Here is a 27,202-nt window from a genome sequence, read left to right as displayed (position 1 = left end):
GAAATACATAAAGAGATCTGACACAGATCATGATCTAAGTATAAAACTAGGTTACTCTTCCAGTGATGATGATTATGATGATGGATAATATGGCAGTGTTAAAACCCATTACCATTACCAAAAAAAAAACCCATTTATTTAATACAAACTTCCGACCTACAAAGATACACATAAATTCTGTGAAAATACCACAAAAGCTAAAAGTTTCCATCACAAATAAGATGGCATTAATCACCATTCCATTTCACAGGACATCCTCTGCATGGAGAATTTGATCCTCTTGTTTTTACAAACAGAGGGTACTAAAACATATATATGTTAGTGGCATATTGCAATAAGTAAATCTTCCCATAGTTCTTAAAATTATTATCCTTTCTTAACTTTTGAGTAGCAACAGAATCATTATGGGCCACTTTTGAGGCTAGCCGAGGACTGAGAAACTACAGGCAGACGACAAGGGCCATAAGAGCTTCTGTTTGGCAGGAGATGCTGTCAGTGTCCTGGGTAGTAAACGCCAGAATGCTGTCTGCTGGACTCAGACTGCTTTACTCACTTGGCATTTAGCACGTGCCTCCTTGAATGCGTTTTTTTGGGCCTCTCCCATAGAGGTAGACCATAAAACCCTCAGATATACTTTTGTAACCTGCAGCACTGAACAGCATTTAACACATAGTAGACAACCAACAAACATTTATGTCGAGGCATGGAAACTAGGACCCCTCTGGCATACACAACACACACACATATAAAAGACTATCATTTCCTATCGCCATCCCAAAATTAATCCTTTGAACCTTGTTGCCTGCCTCTTCAAACAGCCTGCTTTCATTACTATTCCTATTAAAACACAGAGCCTATTCTAAAGCCTGCTCCTGTTCCTGATAATTAGCAGACAGTCAACTGAGTAAACACTGAAAAGACATAGTGGCAGTGCACGATCAAGAATGGAGTTGTGTGAGGAGACTTCTGAATGCTTGTGGGAAAACTCCAAGAAACCAAGACACAAGCTTTAAGTTTCTTAAAAAACGTGGAATTGTTCTTAGAATGTTTTTAACTCCTCCCAGGTGTAGCGGATAGGAGTTCATTTACTTCAGATTACTCATTACGAATGGCTATTGTTATTTATTTATATGCCTCTATGGAAAACCATGTTTTTTCCATATAACTTGTCTGATGCTCTGAATAAAGTTGGCTACTGCATGAGACTTTAGTCTGCCCTAGCTCCATTCCCCCCAGGTCCCACTCACTGCCTTAGAGCAGTAAATAGAACAGAATTTGATCTTTCCTAATGGATTAGAAGGTAACTGTGATCTTGCAGACATGCAGCCAGGATCATCTCTATAGGCAAATTCCCACCACAGAACACTGAAAAAATTAATTAGGTAAGTTTGGGATGTCCATTGTTTGGTGTATATTAAATAGTAGCAAGCATCTCCTAGATAATAATGGGTATTAATGGGCTTACCAATCTGTAATTTTAATGACTTTACTATAATGTTCTATAACATACATATGCAATATTTTAAGAAACAAATTTGCATATAAAAATATGCATAAGAAAACACAGTCTAAAATTGTTTATTATTTTGACTGGGCACACAGGTCCTAAGTGGATACTCCACTACACGTGTCGCTGAGGCAAGCTCAGGATCCTCAGACTCTACACAGGTTTCTGAGTTCACAGAAGGTGAGGAAAAGGGCTGGGAGAATGGGAGGGCTCTCTGGGGTTTTAGTTTAGATGTAGGCAACACTGTAACTCCTTCCTGTGGCCCTTGAGCCTTCACTTCTTTCTGTGGAATCATGCTATCCACTCAGACCTTAAGTCATCTCCAACCTGTCTGCATGCTGGAGACTACTCTGAACACATGGTGTAGACAGAAGTGCTAATACAGAGGCCTAGAAGCCTGGAGCACTCTAGTCCAGTGCATGCTGTGAACCTGATGCATCCAATTCTCTAGGCCTGCTTCCTCATAATAAAATAAAATAAACTGGATAGCCAAGATCAGTGGCCAGTCAAATTCATTGAGCAACCAAGTTTTCTAGCTATTTGTGGCAAATGTAGAGCCCTCCCTCCCTAAGACAATTCTGATTCGGTAGAGATGGGGTAGGAACCAGAAATCCATATTTCTTATGAGCATCTTTCCCTACTTCTTTCCAGGGACTCTGATAGATAAAGCCTGGGGCTGGTTCCCTGCTTTCTCAAAGACCTCTAAGGTCCCTTGAAGCTCTAAATGACAATGCAAATTATATTGATATGTCTTCCAAAACTAACAGTTTCAATTCTTGGTCAATTTGTAAACATCGCTATGGAAAGGAATCCTGAGCCTGGTCTAGAAGTGTTTATTCCCCGTCCTATGGATGGAACTGAAGATCTGCACATGCTCTGCAAGAGCTCTACCCTCAGCTATATCCTGAGCATTCTCATGCTACCAGGGAGCCTCCTGTTCAGCTGAGAGAGAATTAAAGCTTTCTAGTCTTGATTTCAATAAACTTTCCTTTGAAAGAGACAGGGTGGTTGGGAGGAAGATGAGAGGCTACTGACCTGATATAGAGTCACTGTCTTCCAGACAGCATGTGTCATTTGTTTCAAGAAGGGAAACCTACTCTGTTGATTGACAGGAGATTTCCTTCACTGTCATACTACAGATCACGGCCTGAAAACATCTGAAGCAATTCTTCCCAAACAGGCACAATCTGGGATTTTAATTTATCATTGTGTGTGTGAAGTTTTCAAAAGGGGTAAGTGTGCTTTCTTAAAAATGACTGTTAAGAAACTTTTTTTTCAAGAGTGCCAAAAGTGGACCCTGAAAAGCAACATTATGGGGGAAAATAGAGCCACAAAGTAGACAGACAATAATTAATTGGAATAACTAATTAGGGCTTATTTACATATATTTTTATGTACTTTCAAACAGATTTTCAATAACTCTAAATTCAAGGGCGTTTGTGGAAGGGGACACTCTACATGTCAGATCAAAGCAAACTCGTTCTCCCAGGTTCTTTTTGAAACTTTTCAGAGTGTTCAATTCATAAGAACAAAAAAGTATTTCACAAGAGAGCTCACTGGCCTTTTTTTTTATCGCTTCCCACCCCACTTCACATCTTTAATGAACACATGCTCTAAGAGTTTAGCTCCCCGCCCCCCAATACTCTTTTGGGAACAAATGTTACCATTTACCCAGAACCCTGTTTGCTGCATATACAGTCCATTTCGCAAATGGTCTTTACTAAGAAGTCCAAAAGAGTCCACGGCTTGGAACAGGAATTCTGGCGTACTTCTCTACAAACCAAAATCTTTCTTTTCACAAATGTACCTACTTAGCTTGGCCGGCTGCAATATGGAGGTCTTGAGCAGGGGCCAACAGCCTTCTCCTTGCTTAATAGCTGTCAACTTCTGCTGCCTACCCTAAACCAGGGCACTCAGAGGCCCAACAGGGAAGGACAAGAGCCAAGGCTGGGTCTGTTCCTAGGTGAGTCTGTGTCATCAAGGAAATGCTAGCTACCAAGCTACTTTCCATCCTATAACGTGAGCTTTCCTATACTTGCATGAAGTCATGGCAGTATTTTGCTTTGTATTTGACAGATAGAGATGCTCTAAAGAATAAAATATAGAACTAGAAGATAGAAGAAGAGAAGAAAAACGTCTCTTTGTAAAAAGGGAAGACAAAAGTCCTGATGGTGGTGTGGTGTATACTGTAATCCCAGCACTTGGAAAGTAGAAGCAGGAGGATCAGGAAGGAGTTCAGGGCTAACCTGGGCTATAATTTAGAGACCCCATCTTCTAAAACCAGGAGGCAAGGAATGAGATAAAGACAATAAATTTTCATTTTCTCTGTAAAAACAGAAAAAAAAAAAAGCCTACCTAAGATATCATGGTGTCTGTGACCCCAGCACTCCACTATCTGAAGCAAGAGGATCACTTGCGGGTGTACATACACAACCCAGCCCGTGAAAAGGGATTGAGAGAAAGGAAAAGGCAGAAGGGAATTTGATGAGTTTCCTAGCCTCTTTTCCATAGCCTTGGACAGAATGAAGAGGCCACAGCCAGGCTGTGGAACAGGATCTATCTCCATCCTGCTTTCCCCCAGTATGCTAGCAGGATCCAGTGAGTTGTCATAAACAAGCCCTATGTAAAAAGCTCTATATTGCTTCAAGACCTGGACGTTGAATAGGTTTGGACTCTTGAGACTCTATTTTTCCCAAAAGGAAGCAGAGGTCCAATGACTTGGTATTGTACAAGCATTAGGAATGATAAAGACCAGTGATGTGGTTCTGTGATTGAGCACTTGATTAGAATGGCTGAAGGTCCTGGGTCTGACCCCTACCCTACGTCAGGCACTGAAAAAAGAAAGAAATGTCAAGAATGGGGAGTAAGGCCATAACCAACTTGGCTTCCCCAGCTTATTGTGTATAACTACCTACTAATTAAGAGTCAGTGTTGAGCTGGGCATGTAGTGATGCATGCCTTTAATCCTAGCACTTGAGAGGCAGATCTCTGTAAGTCATGGTCAGCATGGTCTACATAGTGAGTTCCAGGACATCTAAGGCTACATAGTAAGACTCTATCCCCAAAACAAACAACAACAAGAAACTAGTGTTGAATATACACTTTTCTAAAAACTGCTACATTTGCTATGTTTGGCATAAATGGGACGTTCTGTTTATCCAGCCTAGGATCAGCCCAGACACTGGCAGTGTTTAAGTGAAGGACTATCTAATATAAGCACAAGCAATCTTTTCAATGTAAAGCTGGCAATAAATAAAGTCAAGGTGAAACAAACACGGGCCCTAGCATTGTATCCTGCACAGGAAGGAGAAAGGGACGGCACTTCGATGTAAGAGTGGCTCCCTACCACAGCTCCCTTAGCAGGGTAGCAATGACCCTTTGCAATCCTCCTGGCAGAACGGAAAAGGGTTCAAAGAATTAAGGAACCTGAAAACACCTACTGACCCAACCCCTTTCCTGTCTCAAATATCCAAGTTATCTCTGGGTCTCTGGAACAAGTCAGTAACCCATAAAACAGAGGGCATCTATTTACAAAATTATTTACAAATTAAGACAGTGAACACGTAGATGAAAAGACTATGGCGCATAACATTGAGTATGTGCATTTGGTTTGTTATAAGGCAAAGCATTCATAAGCATCTGAAATCTGAGTTCTTTTTTTTTTTCTTTCGGTTTTTCAAGACAGGATTTCTCTGTATAGCCCTGGCTGTCCTGAAACTCACTCTGTAGACCAGTCTGGCCTCAAACTCAGAAATCCACCTGCCTCTGCCTCTCAAGTGCTGGGATTAAAGGTGTGCACCACCACCACCCGGCAAGTGTTCTTACTTCCCATTCTGAGGTCTTTTTTTTTGGGGGGGGGGGAGAAGCTGAGGAACAAAAGGAAAACTCAATCTCATGCCACTATAATTACTAATATGAAGAGATAATTAAAATTATAGATCCATAACTGCAAAGGTTTAAAATTATATTCTTCCTAAGGTTTTAAATACTTTGATAGTGAATTCTCTTTCTAGGGCAAGAAAACTTTATAGCTAGTTGCTTCCAGTAAAAAAAAAAAAAAAAGTGCCACTAAATGAAAAGCTCAGTGCCAGGCATGGACATCTCTCCTCAGCTGAGCAGTCAAAAGTCCCCGATGCCTCCCGAACAACACCGGCTATTGCCAGCGCCCTTGGCTGTTCAACATAACAAACTACATGGTAAGATCCTATAGCTAAAGATATCACACACTCTGGTTGCTGGAAATAGGACTGACTAGAAAATGTCATCTTCTGACTGACTTTCCCAGTGCTACAAGGCACTCTGTAGGCTGTGGGGGAATGGGGTATTTGTATTCCATCAATAGTCTTACCCAGTGTTGGATCCTGCATACTACAATACAGATCTGCAAGGGAAGAGGTACCCACTGACCCAATAGCAGCCTGTTATGACAGGGGTAATTACCCACTTTCTGATTGGATTTCAGGCTAGCACCATAAGAGGAAACTGAATACCCAGTCCAAAAAGAACAAAAACCCAAAAAACTATAGGTAGGGAAGTCATGGACCCTCTGGGGAAACCTACTATTGTTCTGCTAGTTACTGTCTTCTAAATATGCTTATGCCCTCAGACTAGTACTGTTCTCAACCTTAGTCAGAGAAACTTCTTTTTGCAGTGGAAAACAGTATAAAGACTCATAAACTGGTGAAAAGATGTGAATAATGGACCATCTACACCACTACCTCACCCCCCCCCATCCTAAAGAACCATTATGGAAAGGAGAGGTGGAAAGAACGCAGGAGCCAGAGGATGGGGAGGACTGCTGTGAATGCTGGCCTCTAGACATGACCTGGCCACTGTACTCAGAAACGTACAGCAGCAGCTTTACATAAACAAGACCTGCACAGTATCAAGGCAGCCGGCATTCCAGTATGGATGGGGGAGGTGCTCACAAAGCACCAACTGCTGCTGACAGAATTTTGCCAGTTGATGGATGCTGGGGAAAAGGAGAGTCCATTTTCTTCATGGCGCTGGCGCTACTGGATAGACCTGTACCCAATGGGCACAGGCAGCACTAATAAACTGGGCTCACTGAGTCACAAAGGAAGGAATGGAGAGAGGGAGGGAGGGAGGGAAGAAAGGAGGGAAGAGAGAAGGGAAGAGAAGGGAGAGAAGATGAAGGCAGGAGGGTATGTGTTGGGAGGTCTAGGGAGGGGGAGAAGGAAAGTGGGTGGGACCAAGATACCTTGTATGTATATATAAAACTCTAAATGAATAATAGAAAATATTTTATTAAAAATGACCTTTATAGCTGAGAGAGGCTCTACACGCTTAAATATAACCCTAAAACATATTCACCAATTGTTTCCAAACCTAACCTGAAGTCACTTCTGTTTATTACAGAATAATTTTTGTCTGGTGGGTTTCATTTTATGTTCATCTTACAGCACTGGGAGATTATATATGGGGAAATGGTCACTACTTATTGGCTAGGACTTGGCTCATAAAGCTCTGCTGGGCAGTCTGAGAGCTAACACGTGTTCAAAAGCATAAATTAGGCTTGGGAGGAAACTGTCCCTACCATGGTTGACACACTTAAGTTAACTTGAGTTGGCACTTGCAGAATGGACTGCAGCTGTTGCTAGCACAGCGATGTCCTTACGAACATAACAGGAGTGAATAACTCCTTTGGGAGGGTGCGGGAAGCATGTCCTGAAGCAAAGAATTTTCCTTTCAGCACAGCAATGTGACAAATGTTACTTGTAAAGTACTTGCACTGTGCCTTGATGCACTGAGTTTGGTGCCCATTATATCTAGAGACACAGCAGTGAGGAGACTGGAAGCAGCAGACAGCAACTATCAGAACACAGGCCACCTACGAATTATTGTGTATTGACTGACTGATTTGCAGAACTAAGGCAGCCAAAAAAGTCAGCCATTGGATTTTTTTTCTTGTCTGAATAGGATCACAAATTTCAAGTATACTGTAAGCTGTTAGGTGAGGCTTTCGTTTGGCTTGGGTTTTCTCAGTGGGGGTAGGTTTTTGTATTGACTCTTTCAAAGCTGAGTCAGTTTTGATGTGCAGTATGTTGACTGTACTAATAGTATAGGAAATGAAGGGAATTTAACTAAAAAATGAAGGGAATATCACATGTCAGGTGATTGATTACTGCTGACTGAAAACCTAAACTTATTAAATTCTACAGTATTTGTCCAATCTTGTGGAATGTTGCTATTAAAATTATAAATCACGAGCGAGAAAGATGGATCAGCAGTTGAGAGCACTTTTTGCTCTTGCAGGGACCCAGGTTTGATTCCCACCTCCCACATGACGAGTCACAACCATTCAGAACTCCAGTTCCAGGGCATCTGATGTCCTCCTCTAACCACAACAGGCACTGACAACACGTGCTGCACAAACATACATGCAGATAAACACTACCATATAAAAGTTAAAAATTTTAAGTTAAAAAATGTTTTAATTATAAACTATGTGAAATAAATTAATAAATACTGAGCTAATTCCAACTCATGGTAAGAAGTGTCAGGATTTATTGGTCTTTCAGGCAAACAATGATTGAGAACCTAAAGTTAATATTTAGTCAAAATTTATCTTGAAAGGCAATAAATCTTGATTTTTGCTAAGGCGAGTAAGCAAATAATGTGTGCTGTTCTAGGGAGTCTGACTGCTTTTCATCTGCTAAATGTCTGCCTTGAGTTGTAAAATGAATGACCTATGAGAGATCTGCACTTAAAACACATGATTTGAGTGGAAAAGTATGAGACATTTCAGTAGTAGGGTATATATTAGTGTAAGATAGGTTTCATAATGAAAGGTTACAATTCATCTTCTAGTGTACTTAAACCAGTCCAAGTGTAGTAATTCTTCCATTCTTGTTTTCCTCTTAAAGTCAATGACTTGACTTTATCAATTACTTCTGGTTGTTGGATTTTGAGGGGAAAAAGATTCAGTAAAGACTCAAGTCAGAAACTAGAGCATGTTTGGAAACCATGTGTTCCAATCATCTGAGTGACACTGTAAGAAGAGGTGCTTGGCAAAGAACTTGGAATGGTAAAGCTAAAGAACAAAAGGCCCTGCTGGGGTGACTCGATCTAAAGGCAGAGGATCAGCTAGGGCTGTTTCGAGCAGGGTGGCAGTCTGACCTTTGAGAGGATTCACAGCTAAGACAAGAGTGGACAGGGAGAGAACCAACTGGGTCCTTACACCACTTTCAACTTGACTGGGTCTTGACTTGGGAACAGATATAGGAGGGTGAGGATCTGTTAAAATGACCATGATGTTCTGAGCACCTGACTGCTGCAGGGGGCTCTAGAGTCAAAGGAACAGGTAGTTTGGAGAGAAAGTGATGTTGCACAGGCCAGGCCGCCACAACAAAGCATCACCTGGGCTAAAATGACAGATACATCATTACTACAACCTGTGCCAGTGAAAACAGGAGAGTGAAATCAGAGATCATACTCACCCCACTTGATCACTTCCTGTGCCATCAGTGGCTCTAACTTCTACCAGGAAATGGAGAAAGCCCTTCTACAAGCTTTACTTTCTTACCCAAGGAAAATGTCTCACACTGCTTGGTAAAGAAGTGCCGTAGACAAGAGGTCTTGTCCATGTTGTACTCTGTCTTCTGGACAACCTGCTTGTAACTTTGGGGCTTTTTCTTAATTAATCCTTTCGGTGATTCACTTGTCCACTAAGGACTCTTATTTGAAGACCACTGGCCACGGGGGTTACTGCTCCTTGAGCATAGCTTAGCGCCTCCATTGGTAATATTGTAACACTGGGCCTGAAGTCCTGCGATTCAGCTCAGGTCTGCCTCAGTATGTAACAGGCAAAGACTAGGCTGGGCCTAGAACTTAGACACTGAGAGCTGGAGAAAGACGTGTATTAAATAAGTTGCCTTACTAGAATGTTGCTAAGAAACAGTAATGCTGACCCTGTCTCTACATTCAGAACCTTTGGCATTATTGTCATCTGGAGGATATTATATTAAAGTTTTATCTTAATCACTTGGGTCTTCTAGAAGATCCTATTCTAAAACAAGAACCTGCCTCACCTTATCTTAGTCCCAGCCCTGCTCCAAACACTTTCTCTTGCCAATTTATACTCCAATTCTGTTCTTTCTTCAGTGCCTTCCCCTGGTATTTAATGTTCTGTTAAATCACTACTAGATCTCTCTCTGTATGTGATTTCCTAGTTATATCTCTATTATGATTGGTCTCAAAGGTCAACCACCTTTTAGCAGCTTAAAAGTTGATATTCTCCTTTTGGTTTATCTGAGAAACAAGCTGTTCCTACTCTGTTTCTGGACCTTATCTTTTCTTCCAGCTTGGATTTAGAAGTCTCTACTTGCATTAGCCCCATTCAGTCTGTGGCTTAATCACATGTAGTGTTGCACTGCAGTCCCTCTGACTTCCCCTCACGTCTCTCCCTGTTCTTAACACTGCTTCTCTTCCCTCATACTGCATGAGGTCTCATCTCTTTGAACTTTACAGTATCTTTAAAACACAATCTTCCTTCTTCTTCCCTGACAGCATCTCTCAGAGTAATGCCTACTTGAGCTATTTCAGTAATGACAACAATTTGATAAAATTAAAGTCATGAGAGTGGACCCAAAGAGTACTAGGGACAGTCTCAAAATGGAAAAAGATGACTTTCATCAGGTTCCTATCAATCCATGCTTGGATCTCATTTTCATCCTGCACCAATCCCATGCCTTATGAGTTTGGAGACTCTCTTGCTTTGCTTCTTGCCTTTATTCCTTTGTTTTATGGCTTCCAGGTTTTTCTGTTTCTCTTAAAATACATCTGTGACCATTTCCAAAGCTAATCTTTTAACTAAATGTTTGGTATTAAAGGCAGGCTATTTAATCCATTTATTTAGACAGGGTAGGGAAAATTAAAAACTGCCTATATAAGTAGAAAATTCCTATTTTCTGGTTCCCACTTTGCCATTTGAAAAGAATTTCTTAGCGTAATAATCCCTAATTCTCCCTTAGCCCCTAATCAGAACTCTTTGCAGATGGAGAAATGAGATATCCAACTAATTAGTTTAGTTCTTAAATATTTATATATTATTGTGTGATGGGAGGGGTGCACGTACAACTGTGCAGTTAGAGAAGTCAAAGGACAATGTTAGGGAACTGGTTCTCTCCTACCTTTACATGGATTCTGGGGATCAAACTCAGGTCACCAGACTTGTGTGGCAAATGTCATCCATCTGAGGTATCTCCCTAACAAGTGAGTTTAAAAGAATCCTGCCATGCTCAGCTTGACCTCAGAGAACTGGTTTCTGCCTATTGCAGTAAGAGGGTATAATCTCAGGAATTCCAGCTGTGGCCAGATGTATAAATGAATCTAACTAATAAATGTGATCTCTAAACAATACAATCTCTTCTTTATGATCTCTTCTTTATAATATCTGAAAGGAAAAGGACCAGACATTGCTTATTAGTCCTGTAAAAGTCCTTAAGGTTCATGGTTGGGACAGAGAGCATCCACTCAAGGGAGAAAGGAAAAGAGCAAAACCCCTGGCATGTGCATGCTGGCCTGACTGCTGGCAGAAGTAAGCTTCAGGAGATGCCAGGGAATCTTTGGCATTATCTGGCACCTTTTATTCAAGCTAAAATCCCTCATCTTAAGAATGGATGAGGTACATCATTTTCCCAAAGGTGGCCCACCCATTGTTAGGCTACAAACTTCTCTTTATCTAAGACGTCACCAAGGAATCTCCCCATATTTTCTAGGCAAAAAATACAGTGGTGTACAGTATTGCTGAGTTAAGATATGTGACTTTGGTTTAGCTAGAATTTCGTAATACATGAACTGTATACAGACAAAGTAGCTAAACCTTGCCCCCAGGACAAAGCGTTGATGATGCTGACTCACAAGACTGGAAAGGCTGGCTTGAGGTTGTAACTCAGTGGCAGGCTACAGAAGGAGACCAGGCTTCTGTGCTCCTAATTTATTACTTACCCACTGAGCCTGGATGGCCCCCAGCCACACATCAGGTGTGCCTATTATTCTGTGTGGTCTCTAAGAATCTGGGGGTTGAGAAGAACATCTTTATTGATGAAATAGGAAAAAGATCAAGACTGTCAAGATAAGTCCGATCCGCTAAGTCAGAGGCACAGGCCTGGTGATTTGAAAGGATAGTAACTTTCAGCAAGGCTTTTGGTTCAGCCCCATATGAATTAAATGAGGAAGACATAAGCTTTGGTCTATGTGATTTCTAGTCTTGTTGGAAATAGCTTTGATCCCACATCTAAAATCTTGGAACCCTAGTTTCTGTGGTATACACACAGCAAATTAGATTTTATTTTCAGTTAAAAGAATACAGAAAAGTAATTTAGATTATTATTTTGTATATATTTAAAAAGGAACACACCATTTCAAGGTAAAACTTGAGAGTGGTATCTGCATTAAAACAGCTGGTGCTCTGGAAGGTTGCAGGAGGCAGACAGAATAAAGCTGGTAGGCTCTAGCCTGCCTCTGAAGCATTTTGACTCCAGGAGCACCCAGGAAAACACCACCCAAAATCTCCTCTCCTAGACAGCTATAGTCAATGTTGAAAGCTGGCTGAATGAAACAATGGAACAGGTGACTGCTGAAGGCCACTTGTTTTCCTGAGGGGAAATCACATACATCATACATCCCGCTTCCAGCCAGGTAACATTTTGGCTTTAGAAATGGTTATATACTACCCTAAGCTGCTATATAATAAATACCATGTGTGGCCTTTAATCCCTTGATTCTGGCAGGAAGTCAGAAGTCTCCCTAAATGATACAAATGCCTTTACTATTCCTGCGCCCATTAGATTACACCTGAGTTTATAGTAGTGAAGCCACTCCATGGCTTTGGGAAGAGAGCAGGTGACCAGAAAGAACCACCACATGAATAGAGTAGTTCTTCTAGTCAGCCTGAACCCCAGGGAGAAAGAGTGGCTGAAGATTGAGTTCAATCATGTGGCTGATGAATCAACCTATTTTACCTATGCCATGGAATTGCTGTGCAAACAGCAATTTTGTACAGTATGGGTATGAAGCTTCAGGGAGCTTCCTCACTTTGAACAGATCATGTAATGAGCTAGTGATGCTCTGTTTCTCCAAGAACAGACAGTCTGTCCATTTGGTTGTTCCTGATTCATGTCCTTTATAATCGAACTATTGCTTGTGTTTTCTGAGTTCTGTTGGTTGGTTTAGCAAATTATTATGGGAACCCCTGAGCATTTAGAACCAGTCAGAGTGAATGTGGCCCAGTAGTCCTGGACAACTGTAGCTTGCATGTGAAATGGAATAGTCTTTTGAGTGTCATACTTGAACTGCAGTGAATAACTGGGTTGAAACAGAATATGTACAGATGTGTCAAGTAAGTTCTGATTCTGCAGTTCCCAGAAGAGGCAATCCAAGTTTGAGAACCCCTAGTCCACTGAGACAGGCTAAGTACATTTGAAAATGTTGCATGATTATCCCTCATATTAACACAGCAAGACTCCGAGGTCACGTATTGGAAACCCAGAAATGTCTAGAAGCTGCAAGATGCAGCATGTCACAAGTTTGACATGAGTAGGTTTTATACTCATCTATTAATAATTTTAAACAACTTAGACGATTTAGTGGTGAACGTGTCGATTTGTTATGCAGATGACTCCTGTCTGAGATCCCTAGAAAAGATAGGAGAGCAGCAAAGTCAATGTGGGGGTGCTGAAGGAAGGTCTGGAAGGTCGCTACAACCATTCCTGCACTTCTGTGCTGTGCCAGATGCAGAGGTAGGCAGATGGCAACGAGCATGGTGAACACAGCAACTGCCAGGGCGATATCTGCAGCCGCAGTCAGGAAACATACATTCAGCAAACAATTATACAAAAAAAATCTTACAGTCTCAACTGTGAATAGCAGTTGAGCAAGGGGCACTAAGCTTGCATTATAGTGAGGGGATTTAGTAAGTCCTAAGCAGTTTGAGGGGTTGCAAGAAGTGCTCTTGAGGAAAGGGCGGTGAAACTCTGACCTGAAATTTGAGTTTGAGTAGTGCTGGGAGCAGCACTCTTCAGAGAAATCAACTGGCTATTTAAAAGCTTGGGAGAGGGTACAGTTTCTGAGGAAAAGAATGAATCCAGTACTAGAACTTAGGCAAAGGGTCTGAAACCCAGCGTGCAGGCCAAGATGCAACAGGGGTGCTGAAATTCCAGCCAAACAAGTGGGAAGCAACTGAAAGTTGTAAATAGGATCACCTGTAAATAGGACCAGGCTGAACTTCGACACGCTCACACTCACAGCAACTGACAGGCCACAGGGGAAAGTCAGAATGCAAGGCTAGTTAGGAGCACATGTGGCCGGCCATCTGAGTGACAGATACTGGAGTTGGAGGCAAATCATTTAAGGGGCAAAGAAATTCAAATATTAACTTGTCAGACAAAATGAAGCTAGAATGTAGGTAAAAAGTTAGAACTATCCCTGTACTTTCTTTAAATTCATTGCAGACTAGAACCCTGTTGGAATATCATGAATGTTTCCGTAGTACGAGGGTAACATGAAAATCTGGAGATTTTTTTTTTTCAGGAAATCAATACCTTCATGGTTGAAATGTTTAACATATACAGAAGAAACACTTTAAAGGAATATGCTCATATAACCTAGGAAAAACTAAAGGATGGTTTGATTTACCTATAAAGAACATTCTATTGCCAGGGGAAGCACATGCGAAGCAGAGGCCAGTCTGAACTATAGAGCAAGTTCCAGGACAGCCAGGGCTGTTACACAGAGAAACCCTGTCCGGAAAAATCGAATGAACAACAACAGAACATTTTATAGCTAGGTTAGTACTTTCTCCAAGTCTACATACATTTAATTAATTTGGAAATGTCATAATAAAGCCTCAGGAATTCTGACTTCAATAGGTCATAAATGGGTCCAGACAGTCCTTCTCACATCACACACATGACTCTACTATGGGCACTAAGGCGTCCTTTGATAGATCTTGGGGTAGACAGATCTCTGATGGGCCATAACAGAGGTCCACACGAGTAGACAAGGGAGGCTTGTGAGAATAATGTTTAACTTTACCTGGGACATGAGAAAAAGGAGGGGGCAGAGGTAGAGATGGTCAAGAAAGACTTGGGGAAAAGAACATTTAAGATACACAGGGAGCTTCAACAGAGTGTATACAATACAGAATTATATCCATAGCCACAACCAAGGACTCCCACAGCAGCCACCACCCTTGATCTTAGGGTTCACTGCTTTGTTAGCATGCCCTAACTTCCATCCAAAACAAGAAAAGGAGCTTAGTGCTCTTTGGGTTTTTATTGATTTGATTTCATTAAAACATTTTCAGTGTTAGCAATGATCAATATGGAAAGGCATGTAGGCATCAAGTCATATTTCCTACCATAAAATTAACTTTTAAGTTACCCCCACAGTTCAATATCTGGGACCAGGTATCAATCATGTTTCCCTAAAAATTAAATAATTAGTTTTTAAAAACTTAACTCAAGAAATAAATTGGTATTGCTCTATTAGATTACTTTATCTACAGGTACATTTAAAATGTCAAGTTTAGGGGTAATCCTTAGGTACCTGGGAGGCTGAAGGAAGTAGGATTACAAGTTCCAGGCTAGCCTGACCTACATAGAAAGATCCTAAGTCCAAAAAACTATGTTTCTGCCTTAGTCAGGTTTTCGGAAGCTCCTGAGTAAGAATTCTTACTCTTAGGGGTCAATGGGAAGCTTAGACATTTAAAGATCATAGGTAGGAATTAAGAAGAGTCTCAACCTACCCAGTCTATCCTAAAACCAGGCCTAGACCAATTTCTCCCCCAGGGAAAGGTCAGTAAATAGAAACTTTCAACTCAATGTGGAGTCCAACCATCCAGTAACACTTTCTTCAGAAGTTTAAGCAGAAACGAACACGTGATGAGAACAATGTTAGCCAAAAAGGAAGCTACGAAAAGCGACAAGAACTTTCCAGACCAAAGTATAGCAACAAAGACTCAGAGAAATGAACAGCTTAAAAAAAATCACAGTGATGCCTATGAAGTTCAGGAAGGTCTATCAAAAGATCCCTGTCTTCTGAAATTCAAAATGATCTTTTTCTTCTGAAACATATCAAAGAGATACATGTGACTTCTGTGATGAAAATACTAGGAATAAATCAAAAAGGCAAATTTATATCCTATAAAATCAAACGGCCTACTTACATAAAGTGATCAAATCTCCTTGAATTTCAGGATGTGAAATAGTTTAAAATACAAATTATATAACATTGTTCTTCATAGACTCGGGTTACTATTTCAATGTGTGTTCATATTCTTGCTACCCATGAGTTTTCTTTTTTTACTAGACCTAGAAACTTAGACTCTAAAAAAGATAGAAAGTAGAATAATTTATACAATGACAGACATCAGAGCCAGAAAAAGGATTCCCATCATCCGTCTTTTCCAATTGATATTCCTACTGGCCTAAGTTCTCTTTATCAAAGGAAAAAGGTTTTATTGAATGATAGTTAAATGGAAGACATTAATCTAATTTATGTCCAAACCAGAGAGATTAAAAAATAACAGGATGAGAGATAAAAGAGACTTATAGAGCAAGAACATTGTGGGGGAGGCGGGTAGAAAGAACTAAAGGTCTCAGTTTAATTGTGTCATAATTACTTACACAAAATAGGGCTGTCTTATTTTCTGTATACCAAGCATGGTGCTCAGAGCTTAGCAGGCGCCCAATAAACACTTGCAGAAAGCCTGAATTAATACATCGGTGTTATAGAGAGACAAACTCACACAATCTAAGTATCTTTTTTGGGGGGGGGGGTTGGATTTGTTTTTTTCAAGACAGGGTTTCTCTGTGTAGCCCTGGCTGTCCTGGAACTCACTCTGTAGACCAGGCTAGCCTCGAATTCAGAAATCTGCCTGCCTCTGCCTCCCAGAGTGCTGGGATTACAGGCGTGCGCCGCCACCACCACCCGGCTAAGTATCTTTTAAACAATGTTTTTATTTTAATTTTGTTTTGTGTTTTGGTGCATGTATGTCTGTGCACCACTTGTATGCCTGGTGTCCACAGCCTCCCTATGAGGATACCAGACCCCTTGGAACTGAAGTTATAGATCATGTGAGCTGTCCTGTAGGTCCTAGGTATTGAACCCAGGACCACTAGAAAAGCAGCCAGTTCTTGTAACCTCTGAGCCACCTCTCTAGCTTTCAATCTAAGTATCCTGGCATCTGAAATTCGAGGTCTTCTAATCCCACTAGACAGGCCTCTGCTCATTTTCTCCCTTGGCCACAAGAAGTCCAACCCACTTGCGGTAGTTCTGTTACATTAGTCAAATAGAACTACACCAAGACAACCTATTTCATAAGTGGCAGCTTTCAAATATGTAACATTAACATGCTGTCCTCCCTCTTCTAGTCACATGTGTACACTGCTTTTAGTATCTTCCCTATCTTCTGCATCAACAGATGTGGGTATTTACTCTTAAAGAGCAGCATCTGTAACTGAAAATTCCAGATGTGGTCTGGCCAGGACAGAGGACATCAAGGATATCTCTCTTTTTTAAAAAAAAGTTTATGTCGTATGTACCCACTCATGTGGGGGGTGTGCTACATGCTACAGAGCACATGTGGAGGTCAGACGTCTGTTCTCTCCTTTTACCTGTGAGTCTCGAGATCTAATTTAACTCAGGCGAGCAAGCTCTGCAGCAGGTGCCTTTACCAGCTGAGCTGCCCACCAGCTAGGTAATCATTGGGGGAGGGGCTGCTGTGTAAATGCTTTTGATAAAGCCAAAGCAGCCCACTGCTGGCTCCCAGTTGCCTCGTCTGTATGCCTACACGGACTGCTGCTGGCTACGTTTCCTCTGCCTTCCATCTCTGCAGTCAATTTTCTTGCTCAGTTCTGTCGTTTTACATCTTAGTGGTCCAACTCAGTTTTGTGATAGCTGTAACTGTGGTATGTACATTTATGCGATCTCTATGGGGGCAATTGCCTTATGTAGGCAAATATTAATAAAAGCTAGCCTTATTAGGTGCCAGGCCCTGTCCTCGGCCCTTAAATTCAAATTATCTGCACTCAAAGTAATAAGGTGGATGTGATTATGATCTCACACTTGAGATGGGAAAAATGAAAGTACAGAGAAATGAAGTGATTTATCCAGGGAACAGAACCCGCAAGTAGAAGAACTAGAAACCCAGGCAGGACTCCAATGTTTGTCCTTAATAAACTCTGAATCTTCCCGGACAGTCTTGTAGACTGACATGGACCTATCAGTCAGCAATACTTGGTAAAACTGCCAGTCATTCACACAACAACATAACAACATAACTGTGACCTCTGATAACCCAGTTTCACAGTGTTGGGGATTAGGTCAGATGCCGGTGTGTCTTTTTTTTTATATTTTTATTTTCTATATTCTTTGTTTACATTCCAAATGATTTCCCCTTTCCCGGATCCCCCCTCCGTGTCTTTCTAAACACCAGGCACTGCGCGGCAGACCTGACCTCATATCTAGTAGCCTCATTTCCCTTTGTGCATCCTCAACCAACAACCAACTAAATCCTGAGCATTCCAGACCACACCTCTCTCTTCTCTTGTGCCTCACATGGTACCTACTGCATAATGGGCATACAATATCATCTATACTAGATGTGATAAAAGCCAAGAAGACTTTCTTGGAGATTAAAAACAAAGTCTAAAATGGAGTTAAAATGGAAGGCCACTTCAACTCCTCAGCTTTCAAATCACAATGGGGATTCTAAGTCAGTGGCCACCCACACTCACTCTCTTGAGCATTCCCTCCAGTATCTTTACACACCATTTGAGGGAAGGGGCTTTCTGCACAACTTTGGAGGGCACAGCCCACATGTTTACATATCCAATGGATCCTGGGAGAATGTGTGTGATACATGTAAGGTTTTTAATAAGTTTAATAAATAAATAATATGGTTTCTCCCTTCTAAATATTTGTTGACATGAACATTAAAATTAAAATTCTAGAGCTAGGCATTGGTGGTGCACACCTTTAATCCCAGCACTTGAGAGGCACAGGCAGGTGGATTTCTGAGTTCCGGGCCAGCCTGGTCTACAGAGTGATTTCCAGGACAGCCAGGGCTATAAAGAGAAACCCTGTCTCAAAAAAATTCTACTTGAAGATTTTTTTATTACAAGCAACATTTGTGTTCATATTCAAGGTAGGAGAAATAAATTTTAGCCATTTCGTGCACACACAGACATGTATTTGCACATGCACAAAACTCCTTTGTATAAGAAAGCACAAAACAAAACAGTAACAAGATAATTTGGATGACATAACAATGCAACATCAGATTAAGTGCTTTTTATTTATTAAAGCTGATTCTATACCTTGGAATATATATTTGCATTTTCTTCCCTGTTTTTCTTCCTCTAATTCTCTACCTTCCCATACACTAATCAAATAAATCTTTGCTTTATTACTATTCTTACCAATAGGGAGACAAATATGAAGCAGTAGTAAATAAACGGATAGCAAACACAAACAAAAATCTCTGCCTTTTGGTTTCCAAGTTCATTTCCTTAGAAGACTTGCCACTTTAGTACACCAAATTACTCCCTAATTTTTCACATAGGATAAAAACAAATCTTCCCTAACATGTTTATACTTTTTCCCCCTAAGAGTAAAATGCATAGCTACTTCTCTTTGCACCTGGGAACCAAGAGATCTTCCTTTAAGTAGGTTCACACGCACAATCAGCTGCCAGATTCAATGTCTATTTCTCAACAACTACCACTTTGCAGGATTTACTTCAAGGCCAATAAGACCCAAGACAGAAAGAACTGTTGCTTACTTCCAAACTGGTAGCCACCGAATGAATAATTAACTTCTCTAGACTTTCTATCAAGAATGCTTGTATTGCTAAGGTGAAGGTATCCTTTATGTCTAAAGGATGTCATAAAGCAGGCACTTGCAGAAATACGCCCTCATTTATCACACGAAATGCCACGTGGTATTAGCAGGGTCGATACTGTTTGTTTAACATATTTTGCTTTCCTGGGGGCTTAAAATGATTTGTTTTTGCAGCTGTAACAGAGTTAAATTAGGGATTTATCTTCAGCTTAGCAGTTGAGCATATATAATGGGGAGGGGGTAGGGTGGGGGGCACATTAATTATCTGCCTAGAGGCTTTGGTCATCTTCCCACAGCTTCCAGCACCCTTAAGGTCCTGAGTTACACCAACAAACAGCCAGATCTGATCTCATCTGATCGGCAAGTAATAAGTCTGGTTTCTCAGGAACTGAGAGCCCCTGAGAATAGGGTTTGCTTCTGCCTCCAAACTCCCCCTCCCCCAACATGTAAATGCTGTTGGTGTAAGGACATTTTTTTTTCCCCTTCAAGCAATTGAACAAGGAATCTGAGGGAGGGGAAAAAAATCTTAGAGCAAACACTACTTCCAGACAACAATTCCCACACGTTAAAAACAGCCAGAAAGCACCTGCAATCCCTCTCCTCCCTCGTTCTATCTTCTGTTTTCTCTCTTACCCCCCTCCCCCGCAGCGATAGAGAGCTGACCCCAAAGATAAATCTCTCCAAAGCCTGTACTAAAATTCTAACTCTCCACTACCTGCTTGTCAGTGTTGGGGAGGAAAGAGAAGCAGAGAAGTAACCAAGACAGAAAGAGAGCAAAGGAAGAAAGAAGCAGTAAGGTGAGGCAAAGAAAAACTGGAGTACAGTCCAAACAGGAACCTAGCATGCCCACAGCAGGGTGCAGGGATGCGCCACATCCCAGGTCCTAACAACAAACTTCTTTTTCAGAGGTTCATTGTCAATCAATTAGCCAAGGCAACAGGGGTCTGTGAGATGGGGGTACCCAGGGAAACAATGGGCTACCCTGTTGTATTATTATTTAATCACTTTTACTAAATAAATAGAGCAGCCCCGAGGTGCTGTCATGTCAAGGGAATTTATAACAACAATAACAACAATAACAACAACAACAATACACACACACACACACACACACACACAGGGTTGGGGGGAAAGGCCTTCATTTTCATCGGTCATTACGTTTTTCCTTCAGGACAAGAGAGGGTTATTACTGTAGCCGTAAGTCCCATCTTTGTGCTTCTTGCCTTTGATTCCCATTCGGACCCTGCCACTTTCTGGCACTAATTTGTCAGGCTGAACAAAGAGGGGATTTGTACCTCCTGTAAGGTCTCAATTAGGAATGGCTTCTGCTGTATTATGTGCCATTCAGAGGAGACACAATGCCGGTAATTACAGGAATTTGCACTAAATGGCTGAAGAATTCACAGCAAAACTTTTCCCCCCTTAGAGTTTTCCCCTCCCAAGGGCTGGAGGGAAGAAAAAGGAAAGTAACAGCTCTTGATGCCAGAGCCGCACAATCACCAACAGCAGTCCCAGAGGTTGAACAGCAGCCAGGGAGCAAAGCCGTAAACCCAGCAGAGGGAAGGCAGGGGTCCCCAGGCCCTCTCGGTCCCTTCCCACACTCAAGGTCAGTTCCACTCCAGAGCACAGCCCTGAGTGGGCCATCCGAATCACACCCAGATTACAGAACAGAACAGTCACACAAGGAGCAATTCTGAAGGTGAGCACTGCATCCCTGTCACACCATAGTCACAGGTTCTTCAAACTACTGTACTCAATTGCTAGGTTTCTTAATTGCTGGAAAAGTACTGTGTGCCCTAACAGCAAGAAAACCATGTATCTGCTGAGTAGTGCACATGTCAAATTCCTAAAGAAAATGAGCATGTTGTCTTTTAGTCTAATTTACACAGCAGTTATGAATAACCAAATTTAGAACCACTTAAGGCTATGTACTTCATAAATATTTTAATAAACTATACAATCACCTTTTAAGCATTAATATTTTAACATCACAGATTCCTCATTGTCAAATACAATTCTGAATTCCAGCGGTAGTTTCACTAAAGAAGCACACCTCTATTTCTATTGCAGAAGTTTTTGGCAGAGGACATATTAAAGCACCCCCAAGTAACAGCTCTGCAGCACCTCGAACAGCAGGCACTGTTCTGCTCAAGAACTTTCTGTGATGTCACGGTCAAACATGAAGGTCAGCTGTATCAAGTGCCTTTTGATAGTCCAGAAATGATCTCCTACAGTTGTGCATGGCACTACCTACCTCTGAAGGCTCTGGAATCTGGAAGGTGGCTATCATGTTTGTGAATCTGGCCGTGGCTGCTATTTGGCAGTTACCAATGTAATTATTTAATAAATGCAATCTGGCTTTCCTAGCTGCTTAGAGTCTAATGAGGAAAGGGGCTACATCCACATTTCTAAGGCTCTGACCTCAGGCAAACCCAAGTACTTGGGCAAGCAGAAAATAAACAAGTACAGCTCAGGGGTTCCCAGGAGACAGGCATGACCATGGTTAGCTTTCGGTAGCAAAAGCATCCTAAACAGCCACAGAGCTGGAGGGGAAGCTATGCAGCCACCATACACAGCTACCTGAAGTCTAAGCACGAGGCAAAAATATGCAGGTATGGCTCAGCATATAGCTTCAAAACCATAACCTCGGGCATCCTGGTATGGTCATGCTCCATTTTCTCTGTAGGAACTGTTTAAAACTTAAGAGACCTAAGAAGAAATCTTCACTTAGAGAAAGAATTCAGTGAAATAGGGCCAACTGTCATTATTTTATATATGCAAAAGCCACTATATGCGGTTTGGCTGAATAGCAACCAAATGACAACAGAATAAAGAGCCTACTCAATGCAACCTTCCACTTAGCACTTATTCATCCAAAATATTTAATGGGGGGGGGAGGACTAAGCAGCATTTAAACACTTAACAGTTTAAAGAGATACACTAAAGCCATGACAGTCTGTGAATTTGCTTCTCAAAGAATGCATGAAGTCCAACGTGCTGACCTGATTGACTGACAGTCTGGGAAGCAGCTCCAGCTTTCCCCCAGTCTGTGTCATCAGGAGGAGGGCAGTTACAAAAAGCACAGAGAATGATTTAAATTACCAATGCTGTGAGAAACACGGATCCTTAAAAGGGCCATCTGCCAGAGCAACCTCTGATGTGACAAACAGCCTTCGACTAATTTAAAAAACATTCAGGTTGGTATTACAGTTTTTACTTTTCTTTTTCTTTTGAGACTCTGCCCCCTACAGGACACACAGAATAATTCCCAACCTGAGGCAGGACACCAATCTTCCTGGTTAAGTAGTAGGAATGAAAAAGCCTGTAAACCACACGTTGTAAAGCACAAGGATAGCGTCCTCCCTAATGGGAAGGGAGGATGAAGCAGGTTGGCTTTACTCCAGAACGCCCCATCGTACACTGCATATGTAAGTTCCGGAAAGGCACCTGCACCCCACCGGAGAGCCATGCAGCGACAGCGGAGCGGAGCGAACAACCCACAGTACACTGACCTCCCTGAGCCTGGGTTCCCCGTGCTCCCTTCTCAGCTCTCCTCCAGCAATCCAGATTTATCAAGCTCCAGATTTAGACAGCCAAGGGAGGCATCCTGTCACAGGGAGAAAGTTCTGCTCTTGCTCCTTATGTAATACTCCCCTCTCCTACTTGGCATCCTTCTCCGTGCCTCAGCTCCTCTCTGCCTTTCGGTTTTCATCCCTCCAAGCTTTAGATGGGCCTGCTCCCCAGCATTCCCTTTTCCCAATGCAATGCCACACATGGGCAATGCAGACGCCTCCAGGAAGCAAACTGAGAGACAGGTGAAAAGTGTTAGCCGAGTGGCGGCCGTCACAGCCTACCAGGGGCGTCCTTCATTCTCTTACTATACAGTCTTAAGGCAGATTCAGTGACCGCCTTGAGATCAAAGCTGGCCTAGTCTCCTGTTTTCCAATAACAAGAAATTTATGGACTCTATCAGTAATCTAATGTCACACAAGTATATTATGAATTCAGGATGCCTATCTGATAAGCACTTGTTATAGTATTGCTGAATGCCTGAATTTTGAAATATAAAAATATATGCACCAAAGAGATACTGAAATGCTAACAATTTCTAAAATAAGTAAAAAAAAAAAAAGTCAAATAAACAAACAAAAACTACTAAAAGTAGTATTTTCTTATCAAAACCACTTCCAAAAGTAGCTAACTGATTCTGCACAAGGTCTGCTCTGTCATATATACAGACACACACACATTGTCTCCTGTGGCTTCTATGCTGGCTCTCCACATGTTTTTGTTTTCTGAGACAGATTTTCATGATCTTTCCTAGACTGGCCTCAAACTGGCAATCCTCCTGCCTCAAAGCCTTCCAAGTATTAGAACTACAGGTGGTTACTGCCACATCTGTTTGTGCTGGTATTTTTGGCTCAGAGTTTCTCCTTTTGCCAACCTCACTGCAAAGTATGCACAGTCACTGAGACACTCCTTAAAGTCCATTGTTTTCCAATAGAAAGGTGGTCATCATGACTCCACTGAATTTAAAGTGTGAGTTTTCATTCTGATCATCACCATGTGCTTTTTTCAATGCAGGGCAAGAACAGAGTGTAAACCTTGCTCTTGGCTGGTGGTGAGCTCTTTGTTCTTACTAATTAATAAACAGCATACTTACAGGTCACTAATAAACAGCAGACTTACAGGTCACTAATAAACAGCACACTTACAGGTCACTAATAAACAGCATACTTATAGGTCTAAAATGCTTGAATTTAAAACTTCTCAGTCAGGATTCCAATTAAGTCTGTCTTTGTGGTAAGTTATCACAAATTAGGGGTTTAATGGAAGGGAAGTAATTTTAATTTAGCTTAGTAGATGGACAAATCTGGTTTAGGAGAGGTCTTTTCTTCCCTTCCTCTTCCTGTGTCAGTGTTTGTGGGAGGCAAGAACGGGGGTAAAGAGGACTAACAGGAGTTTAGACTGTTGCAGCGCACTGAGCCTGAGGTCCACTCTGCATCAACCTTACACAGTGGTTCCAGGACACTGGGCTTCCTGTCCTATCTCAGCAGCCATCTGCTCTTCACCCTCCTTTTGGCCACCTGCACACTGTCCTCAATGCTGATTTTAGAGATTCTACTGTAACAAGATTTGACAAGGTCATGATCAGTTTCAGCCGCTAGCTAGGAACAGCACTTGCCTTGCCTAAGGAATGTCAGTAGTTAGCTGGGATGCAAGGTTCTGTCATGACACCATCTGTGACATACACAGTCACAGAGATCTTTATTCAAGAAAGCAGAGGAGATAGAATCATGGCTGACTCAGGAAGGCTAAATTCCATTCTGGTCAGCGTTTGGCCAAGTCATTTTGATTCACTGAGATACAGCATTAGCTCCTTCTATTTATATTACCATAACCAGGATGGATAGATTTGGTTTGGTTTGGGTTATTTCTGAAATAAGGCTTCGCAATGTAACACAGTGAGTGGCCCTCACAGACCTGATACTTGACCCGTAGCCCACACTAGCTTTCAGCCTGACTTAGCCTCCAGTGCACTACTCAGATTTCATTTTATTTTATTTATTTTTGAAGACAGGGTCTCACTTCATAGCTCCACCTGACCTGGAACCCAGCATATTTTTAATGAAGTACACTTCTCCTAGGAGAGATACTTTTTATAAACAGACACTGTTATAAACAAACATCTAGACTCTTGTATGAGAAAGTTTACAGGTGAATTGCTACGTTGGGCTTGGGGACTCTCCAGCCTGAGCAGCAGGCTGGACGGACGCTCCATACCTGCACATTTGAAACTCTGAGCAGTGAGTCCCCGCTCCAAGGACAGCGTAGTCAGGGTGCTCAGGAAGCTGGTGGTCACAGACTGCCGCTTGTTCTTCCGCAGCTCATGGCCGCCCGGCTGACCCTTGGGTTTGCTCCTCAGTGTGACTTGCAGGTTTTGCTCAGAACTCCTTGCAGCATTGGCTGCTGTCTTCAGCGCCTCCATCCATTCCTGAGCCCTCTGTCGGGTCTCAGCCCGGAGGCGGAGGACATCCTGGGGAAAAATGACTTGAAAGCAAGAGTCACAACCATCCAGGTTGTCTATCTGCACAGCCAGACACACATCCACATTGTAGCTCAACAGGGGATCTTCGTCTAGCTTGCCGGGGTGGAAAGCCATAAGATAGGCCTTGCTCAGCACAAACGTAAAGGCCTTCCAGTTGTTTTGGACAGTCAGTCTGTAAAGTGTCCCTGATTTGAGGATGTTTTGGTACTGTTTGGGGCTATCCAAGACAGGGGAGGCCAGCAGCCCACTGGATTTCTTCTGTAAACAGTGGTTCTGTGCATAGTCAGCCTGATGACCGAGTCCTGGAGAGTTTGCCATCTCATCGTGCCGGCCTAGGTGATTGGGCACAGCAGCATGCACAACTTCCCAGAGCTTCTGCCCCCAGTCCAGTGCCTCCCACGGAGACTCTGCCTTGAGCTGCAGCTGAGAATTGTCATAGAGAACAGTGTCTACCATCCTGGCCTCAAGATTGCCTAAAACAGATATGCTCTGGAAGTGGGAAAGCTGGTACGTGGCATACAGGTTTTGATTGCCACTGCTATCAAGGCTGTAGAAGTTTAAGTTGTAGGGTGAGAGTTCTGCATAACAGCTTTGCCAGTAACTGTCATGGTTCTTCCTGATCTCCAGATAACCCTTCTTCAGTATGTTTGGGAATGTCTGTTTGTATTCTAGAAAGAAGAAAAGAAAAGTCAAAGTAATAATTAATTATGAGAAAACACGCACATGAAACCAATCACATTGGGTGGGTGGGGGGTGTGACATCTTTCTGGTTCAGATGAAACAAAATAGTGACATTCTAGGTGGCACCTAACTGGCAAGAAGGGAAACGTTTCACCCCAAGGCAATGAACAAGCACAAGAGTACATACAGAGGACACAATGCCAATGTGATGCAGAGGCCTGGGTGCCAGACAGAATACTGAGAAGCTGTGAACAGAGCACGGGTGCCTGTGCATCGGGCGCAGTGCCAGGTCCGCTCTTTCAGGGTAAACTCTATGGAGCTCCAAACACGAGCGAGCGAGCGCACTCCTGCTCACAAGCCAGTCCCCGCTTATACTCCCATCTCTTCCTAGGCTGGAGAAGCCAGAAGGGGGAACAGAAACAATGTGAACTGTGCTGCTTACAAACTCCTATTCCTCAGGCAAGTTCATCAGCCCTAGAGACAGCAAGGGCCCTTCCCTCCAGCGCCGTCACGCCCTCTCCTCAGGCTGCAGTTCTCTCTGAGTCTACTATGCTTATGCTGTGCCCTTGGCTAACAAGGGTCCACCCACTACTTCAGTAAGCAACTATACACCTAACTTCACTCCTGACTTCTCTCACCTTCCCTCATCTTATCAGTACACGCGGCCCTGGTCAGCATCAGGCAGCCCTACAACATTATTCCTCTATCACAGGCTTTTATCAGACTATATAATCATAAGCTATTTAATGTCTAAGCAAATGATATTTTAAAGTTTGTTTTTTCAAGTCTGTCTTCACTAATGGAGTAAGATCTCTTTTCCTTCTGTGTACAGTAGAGTGCACAGGATATCACCTTATCACTACAAGAACAGGTCCTTAGTAAATACAATATTGTTAGGTGGGTACAGGTATATACTTGTAATGTCAGCATTGGAAAAACTGAGGCAGGAGGATCATGGAGGTCATGAGTCCATGGACAGCCTGCTATACACTGAGAACCATACTGGCCTATACCATAAAGCAAGTATCTGTCTTAAATAAATAAATAAAAAGTGAAAAACAAAAAAGAAGAGTACTTGTTAAATTAGAAATAAAGCTTCT

At 42.1% G+C, this 27,202-nt stretch overlaps 1 protein-coding gene across 4 annotated transcripts in view; it reads right to left on the bottom strand.

Annotated features, from left to right (window-relative positions):
* The window catches only part of Plekhm3 (pleckstrin homology domain containing M3), a 168,459-nt gene that overhangs the window by 106,369 nt on the left and 34,888 nt on the right, over window positions 1-27,202 (bottom strand). For all 4 annotated transcript variants that reach the window (XM_052192009.1, XM_052192006.1, XM_052192007.1 and 1 more), the window contains one exon: window positions 25,157-26,089. In XM_052192009.1, coding sequence (XP_052047969.1) covers window positions 25,157-26,089 — 933 coding nt within the window. The remainder of the gene's footprint in view (window positions 1-25,156; window positions 26,090-27,202) is intronic.

This window comes from Apodemus sylvaticus, chromosome 9, assembly GCF_947179515.1.
Source record: "Apodemus sylvaticus chromosome 9, mApoSyl1.1, whole genome shotgun sequence".
In the NCBI taxonomy this organism is placed as follows: domain Eukaryota; kingdom Metazoa; phylum Chordata; class Mammalia; order Rodentia; family Muridae; genus Apodemus; species Apodemus sylvaticus.
Note: the sequence above shows the minus strand (reverse complement) of the source record. Positions and strands in the feature narration are given on the sequence as shown.